The 7,500-nt window shown below is 33.8% G+C and overlaps 1 protein-coding gene and 3 long non-coding RNA genes across 7 annotated transcripts in view; 2 read left to right on the top strand and 2 right to left on the bottom strand.

Annotated features, from left to right (window-relative positions):
* The window catches only part of LOC149043964 (uncharacterized), a 2,709-nt gene extending 93 nt beyond the window's left edge, over window positions 1-2,616 (bottom strand). Inside the window, exons 1-2 of the long non-coding RNA XR_016187519.1 lie at window positions 2,219-2,616; window positions 1-56 (exon numbers count right to left, since the gene is read on the bottom strand). The exon at window positions 1-56 is cut by the window's left edge and continues 93 nt beyond it. This is a non-coding gene — a long non-coding RNA (uncharacterized LOC149043964). The remainder of the gene's footprint in view (window positions 57-2,218) is intronic.
* Window positions 1-7,500, bottom strand: part of LOC149043963 (uncharacterized) — an 11,573-nt gene that overhangs the window by 3,534 nt on the left and 539 nt on the right. Inside the window, exons 2-4 of one of the 4 annotated variants that reach the window (XM_089209155.1) lie at window positions 7,111-7,208; window positions 4,875-4,913; window positions 4,426-4,625 (exon numbers count right to left, since the gene is read on the bottom strand). In XM_089209155.1, coding sequence (XP_089065281.1) covers window positions 4,566-4,625; window positions 4,875-4,913; window positions 7,111-7,208 — 197 coding nt within the window. In that variant the 3' untranslated portion in view covers window positions 4,426-4,565. Of the gene's footprint in view, window positions 1-4,425; window positions 4,626-4,659; window positions 4,914-7,110; window positions 7,209-7,500 lie in introns of those variants that run through there. The other 3 variants (XM_089209154.1, XM_089209153.1, XR_016187507.1) reach the window with 3 other exon arrangements.
* LOC149043965 (uncharacterized) lies at window positions 256-1,240 on the top strand. Its single transcript, XR_016187557.1, has 2 exons — window positions 256-381; window positions 1,038-1,240. It is a non-coding gene; the product is annotated as an uncharacterized LOC149043965 (long non-coding RNA).
* The window catches only part of LOC149043956 (uncharacterized), a 114,545-nt gene continuing 109,710 nt past the window's right edge, over window positions 2,666-7,500 (top strand). Inside the window, exon 1 of the long non-coding RNA XR_016187518.1 lies at window positions 2,666-2,859. This is a non-coding gene — a long non-coding RNA (uncharacterized LOC149043956). The remainder of the gene's footprint in view (window positions 2,860-7,500) is intronic.

The raw sequence follows: 7,500 nt of genomic DNA, 5'->3' as shown, positions 1-7,500 counted from the left end.
ATTCTATGATTCCACAAAATGTCATGCACATGTAAACAGTAATTAGTGTTTCCCCTCTGTAAAAGTTAAAAAAGTAAAAAGGTAAAAGTGACACCATAGCCTCCCTGAAATAAAACTTTCCTGATATTAAGTCTAAGCAATATAAATGATGTTTTGTTAGCAAACTGTTTTTCCCTTAGCCATTTCTAATAAAGTAGAAGCTCATAATTTGCATTTTTATCACTTGGTTCAGTATTGTAACTTCAAAGAAACAATTTTAGAACTTGTACAGTGTTTTTAATAAACTTATTCAAAACAATAATTCTTTTTTCATAAAATAGATGAGGACAAGCAAAATGGAAAAAAAGGAAAAGGGTGGAAGAGATGGAATAATAAAATGAAGTGAGTAGTAACCTAACAACAACTGACATTACAATAAACTAGGCTAACATTTGTTTTAAATGTCATTTTCCACAGTATTCAGAAATCTTAATTTATCATGCTCATGCAAAAGAAATTAAATTTTAGAAATAATATGGGTTCCAAGAAATATTCTTTAACCCACAACAAATAAAGATTATTCCATGTAAAGTTTGCACAAACGAGTTTTATTGCTTCAAAAAAAATGAAAGGCCTGAGCACAGTGAACCAATGAGTTTTTTGATCAACACAACAAGTGGATAAAATTTGTTCAAGCACTTTCCATGGTATGATGATTGGAAGATTAGGACTGTGAAAATAAATTGGTTGTTCGATTAAAGTCACAAATGATAGTGCTTAACAGCAAAAATCCCTATTTGTATTAAAATAAATTTCATTTCTTAATCCAATACATACACATATACAACAACTTTTTGTTTTCCAATTACATAAAACTGCAGTATGCTGGCATTGTAGGAGAGATGAAAATCTATGATAATACAAATAAGGATTTTAAGGAAAAAGGGTTGTTATTTAGATCATGTAAGTACAGTTGTCAATCAGGTAACATGTCCTGGTAAGAATGTAGTCTTATTACAACTTCTAATTCATTTCTTTCCTTTTTTTTCTTCTCAAAGAAATAGAAAGTGTTTCATTTATGGAAGGGAGAGGCCACTCCTACAAGGAGTGTGCCTCTCCCTGTGGAAGAGAAAGAGGAGGAAACAGAAGAGGCCAGAGAGGAGGAAGAGGGGGGCATAGTGATAATAGCCAGGGGGGGGGTGTACGTGATGGCCAAGCTCATCAAGTCACTTTAAATTTTCATTAAAAATATTGAATGGAATCCACTGTCTCATTTTATAGATGTCATTGTAGCAGATAAATTCAGCTATAACTGCAAATAATAATTGCTTCACAAGCCTGAGCACCATCCTAGAAAACATTTTGGTGAGGTCCTTACAAAGCAACTGATGGTCAATATTCATTGGTAGAACTCAAGCAAGCGAAGTTATGAAGTGAGTCATGACATTGCACTTCGACTAAACTTTAAAATTTTAAATGTTTTGCCTTTCAAAACAGAAGTACACCGGTTATGATGGTTTTAGTGGACCAAAACATTTACTTCAAGACTGCCTTGCCATATAGTAATGCAAATTGAACTTCATTTTCCTATCTGTTACAACATGGGACAGCCCCCAGTGCTGAGGATATAACCCATTGCCAAACCAAGCGTTTATGCAGAATTGTGGGAGTTTTTGAGCAAATAATTGATAACTAATTCAGTCATTTCTCCTACATCTTTCACCAAGGACTAGCTTGGAAATTTTCAATAGAATTGAAAACCATCAACCATTATAAACATGTTTAGTGATAATGTCTATGGACACTCCACCACATAGGCTCATTTATGCATTGGTGGCACTGACTCGTAGGGTAACGTGTGTATTACATTGTACTGTCCAACAGCACCCCTCAAAACGGGGTTTTCTCAGAGTTTCTACAATAACCTTGTTCTTTTTTAATTATTGGAAGCCCTGGTCCAAGAATTAACATACAAATAAGTATCAAAGGCAAATAACTTAAATAACAATTTTTGTCTTATTCGTTAAGTCTTTGTCAGTATGCGGTAGTAAAAAAAAGGAAACAAGAAGCGAGTGGCTAACTGACAAAAGCAACTATGGAATACTTTTAACAGGACTCCTCGCTGACAAAGCTGCAAACTACTTTGCACTTAAAATATATTAAAGTTCATTTGATGCTACTCTGGTTTACAGATTTAATGAATGTAGCCGAAGAAGTTACAACGTTTCGACTTACTTACCTTTCCTGCATGAGTGAAAGTCAGTCATAAAGACTCGCAAGAAAAACTCCACCCTACGAAAGGCTAGCACAAGATATCCAATATCAGATGGAACTTTTACGGCTAATAAGAGGAGAAATACAACGCATCTACGTTTCACATGAAAATTTGGAATGAAGATGCACTTGTGGTTGGCGATTGCTCGTGCATTCTGGGAAAGCTTAACGGAAGCTCTCATTGGAGCAATATAGAGGTGTGACGGAGGTGTGCCCATAACCATGGTTACTGAAATGAATTTTTTCAACCTTCGCGGCGGAATAGTGCAGGAGGGAAAATAGCAACTCGTGTATTTGCTTCGACTGCATCCGATGGATTAACATTTAACGCGGATATATTGCAGCAACAACATCGCATTGATAAACATTTCTATCTCTGGAAGGTAATTTTATTGGCTCCGCTACCGTAAGTTAATAAAATATTCACAATTATTTACCAAGTATCAACTCATCTAAACTCGAGCTCTGCTCCTCTTCTAAGTTTCTTAAAGTACAGGAATATCGACATGTGTTGTTTCAGAAAATATTGAATTCACCTTATAGCAGCCAAGCTGTGAATGGTGTATACAAGTATCCTAATACACAGTGCAAGAATGAAAACCAAGGGTAAGGAGTTAGTTAAGATTATCGATATATGCGACAGTTGTGCACACGAAATTCTTCCAGTTGCAGTAAATATCAATATCTGCTGGAACAACACAATTCAAACTTAAGTGAGGTTAAACAAAAAAATATAAAGTAGTGTATCGATCAAAATCTACACAGTTCGTAGGTAATAAATGAGAGTTAACGAAAGAAGTACACTGGTTCTATATATCTATATTTATATCTAGTGATAGTCAAAAAGTTACTAAGTTGAGGTTGCTGGCGCATATGTAATCAGACTACACTGTCATAAAAATAATCTACAGACTGCAAATGCAGGACTTGCTCTATGTGCTGCCTGATACGAAAACACAAAACACAATCGGGGATAAAAATTGGGAACGTATTCCCCTACCACATGCAGCGGCACAAACTCTGGAGGTTAGAGGTGTAAATTACTGTATAAAATAGTGATCAATATATTTTAAAAGATTGAGTATTGAGCTAAATACAGTATAACCATCGATCCTTGTGAAAAACCTTTACAACAATCACGTAATTATCAGGGCTCTAAAACATATATGATATCACTAACTGTAACCAGTATTTTGCTAACTTCCATTTTAACAAAATCGTTGTCTTAAAGTAACACTCTGAAAGAAAGATCTTAAGTATTCATACCACTAGATAATTTAACAACATTTATATCTGATATATATTGGTATACTAATGCCTTAGTAACAGATAATGATATTACCATTTTTTAATTGAAGGGGGGGGGGGTAATCGTAGGGAAGCTTGAAAGTATCTACAGATTGTTTTTTCAGCAAATTTTATCGTGGATATTGTAGTATACACATGCATTAAGCTATTATTAAAGCTGACTTCCTGTGCTCATATAAAGTGACAGGTGATTAAAAACTACAAAGAATCAAATTTGTTAAATTGAAGAAATTTTCAAAGTTTCAGTGTGAAATAAAGATTTCATTGCTTAGGGTTAGAAAGCTGTATCTTGTAAAAACTTAATGATTTCAAACATTAACTTTATTTTAATTTGTTTGTGGCTATAAGTGTTACTTAACTTTTACTTTTATCAATTTGTGATTGAAATAAGGAACTGAATGAGAAAATGCAGTAGTAAAAGCCATCTAACAATAAAAATCTATATTTCTTATGATGATTTTTGCATGTCACTGCAACATCCATGACAATGAAATTGCTATTAAAATTACTTTTAGAATAGGAAATTAAACTCCTCAATCACAAGAGAAATACTTCAGAGAAAACTTAATACACACATTAGTTTTTTAGTTAATACTCAGGACTTTGAAGAGAACTATGGATTATTGTAACAGTTTAATACAACTCGGGTGGCATATTGTTATAAATCAATATATACAATATCAAAATGAAATATCTAAACACCTTAAAGTCATATATATGCTACAAGCTTCAGATCTGTGTCACCTAAATAAATTGTTACATTAATTGACTCTTTAACTCCCAAGATCTCATTCTGAATTCTCCTTATTGTTTGCCATACAGTTCTTGTGATGTTAGTTTGGAGAATTTGATATTGGATAAATTTATAATACTCTAACTGATAATTTTCTTTATTCTCATCACTCGTTTTCTTGATATTCTATTGATATTGTAAGGAGAAATTCTGTCTTGGTCACACATGGGAGTAAAAGGGTTAAACAAGCTGGTGGTTAAAAATAATTAAGCTACCACATTCCTTTCTGAATCATGATGGTATTTCTGCTTTGAATATTCAATGTGACTTTCTGTGAATGCAACAAAGAGTGCAAATTAAAATGTATGTCTATCAAAAAATACCATCAATGAAAAAACCCATTATAGGCATCTATTTGAAGCATTGTTGCAATGAATAATACATATGGATGTCAACCTTAGAAATTGTAAAACTTAAGCTGTCTGATGGTGTTTTGCATCAAATCAATATTTTACCTCAAACATACCATTTTAAAACTTTGTTGGGCTAATTCGCACAAAGTTATGAGCATGATACTCACCAGCAGATACATAATCCTTTTGCATATTTTAGCACCAATCTGGAAATGCAGAGACAAAAATCAACATCAGTTCAAATAACATTCATATAAAATTTTGTATCAATGAAATGTTTAAGATTCTAATGACAACATCTATGCACTCTGTAGTCAGGTATTTAATTTTGTCAACACAAAACAAACAGAGCATTTGTTACATATACAACATACATGTGCAATGCATTCTACTTCTATTTCCTGAAGCTGTGTTAAGCAGACATGTCAAGCAGTGTGTCCATTAAACAAGTACCTCCATAAATGTACTTCCAGATCATTTAAATGTATATGAAATGTTGGTTGTGTGTTACTGCACATCAAAACTGTTGTAAGCACTGGAATTTTTTTAAAATAATGTGTCAGTGACATCTACATATGTACAAGTCTAAACAAGGAAATTGTTGCATTAAAGACATCATGAATATAAAAAGTTATTAATAAAAATAATGTATGGATTGGTATGTGGTCATCTATAGTTCGCTTTTTCTGACTTTGCTCTTTGTACCATGACCTGACTGGCCTAGCTTGAAGAAATATTAGAAAGTCTAAAGTTTTGTCCAGTGTAGCACACTAGAATTCATGCTCATTCAGGATGATAGAACTAACCATAACTAAATCAAGAATTACAATCAAACTAATAACTGGAAATATTGTGATCTTTCTTTATAAATCTTGTTGTTTGACATATAAATGACACAGATGATAAGTCATGAAATCAAGATAAATTATTTCATAATACATAATCTGTGTGATTTGTGTGAATGATAAACTTTGTCATATATCAAAAGATGGATCAGTCCATGATCTAGAGAGGGTGGTAAAGGGATTATATATTGATTCCTGTTATTTCAATAACAATAATTTGAAAGCTTTTGAGAAATAGAAATTAATAATTTTCATGCTGCTTGTTCATATAGTACCTTGTGATGAGGACATATTAACTTTAGGCAATGAGTATGAATATTTTTACATTAACTTTGTTCCTCATTCCTGAGACACTGAGACAAATAAGGTTGAATTTTCTGTTCACTTTTTCTGCCTTTAAAAGACCTTTCAACAAAACAAAACATTGTGATGATTGAAATATTCCTATCCTAGTTCCTAGTCTATCCTAGATTAGTTCTTCTGCTTTGACAGGAACATCTTCCTCTTCCTCATAAAAAACTGTTTCTTGTGGAGGTCCTGCAAGGAGTTATGCCTTTTCAACCTGTGCCCTCACAAAAGCTGGACAATCAGTGGAGGAAGGAAATTATCTTAAGAAAAATTATCTAAATTTTCAATTTAAACAAATCGGTTTGGTTAATAGAAGTGAATATAATGATTTGAAATTGTAACTCTGGTGTCACTCTGATAGCCCACACATCCCTGCATGTAATAAGGTATATTTTCATTTAAATGAATTGGTTCAGTTAATGGTAGTTGACGGCACTTGTCACTTTTTGCTTAGAATCTGTCACTCAGACAGCCCACATGTACCTGCATGTAATTTCATTTTAATTGCAAGCAATAAATATGTTTGTGTATTACAGCAACTTGATTAAAATATTGCTGTGGCCAAAGCAAGCGAAGGAGCCAGAGGCACTACTAGAACCAGAAATGGAAAGCAAAGGACATTGACACTTTCACCTATGTCACTTAGCAAACATGTTAATATTTCATCCCAAGATGGTGGAATTTTTATCCCATGTCTCAGTAGTTGTGGACTTTCCTACAAAGAGCAAAGCTTCCTGATAGAACACAAAAGCAGTAAGACCTGTTTCATATCGGTAGATTGATTTGCTTATTACAGCCACTGTACATGCAACATGCAACATGCAAACACTGTGATAGAGTGAAATCTACTATAAGACTGTATGACTTAAGCTAGAGAGTTAGTTTGTATGCTCAAATGTTGACATCTCAAATCTACAAAGTGTGTGAACTGACTTCTACACATAGAAATGTTTATAACATTTAGCACGTTCCCAGCACAGCAGACATGGGGTGCAGCGTAATTGGGTCCACCAGGTCAACCACAGTGAAGTACAGGACGGACAGCAGACTCTTACACACGTTTATTGGACTAAATCATGTAATCAGGCTAGGTGACTTGTTACAACACTTGCGATGAAAACTAAAAGGAATGCACGATCTGTCTAAGCTAAGGAAACGAGCTAAACTGCAAATCTGACGACAGAAAACACAACTAGTGATCATGACTTACGTCTGATCTTGGCTCCTGGGATGAACTCCAAGTTGTAAAAAAAAACTCTGAAAGACTCCTATAAAACTCCTCTTTACTCCAGGGACAACTCCTTAAAACTAAAATGTTTGCATGAAAAAAGGCCTGATGAACTTCTATGATGTAAAGGAAACTAAACTGAAATAACTCTTTGTGTGGCTGGCCAAAGGATGTTTTATAATCACACAATCAAAATGAAACAAGGCTACATTTTAAGAAAACAAAAGGTCATGTAATGTTCAAAAGCATTCTTTGTACAGTGACGTGACAACATTTGCGAACTGACTTCTACACATTTGGGAACTGACTAGAGACGCTTGCAAAACAACCATCAGCGAAATGACCAACATTCACATGGACATGTACATCTTC

Source organism: Pocillopora damicornis, chromosome 6, assembly GCF_964200805.1.
Source record: "Pocillopora damicornis chromosome 6, jaPocDami1.2, whole genome shotgun sequence".
Lineage (NCBI taxonomy): Eukaryota > Metazoa > Cnidaria > Anthozoa > Scleractinia > Pocilloporidae > Pocillopora > Pocillopora damicornis.
The sequence above is the reverse complement of the archived record's forward strand: the minus strand, read 5'-3'. Positions and strand labels throughout refer to the sequence as shown.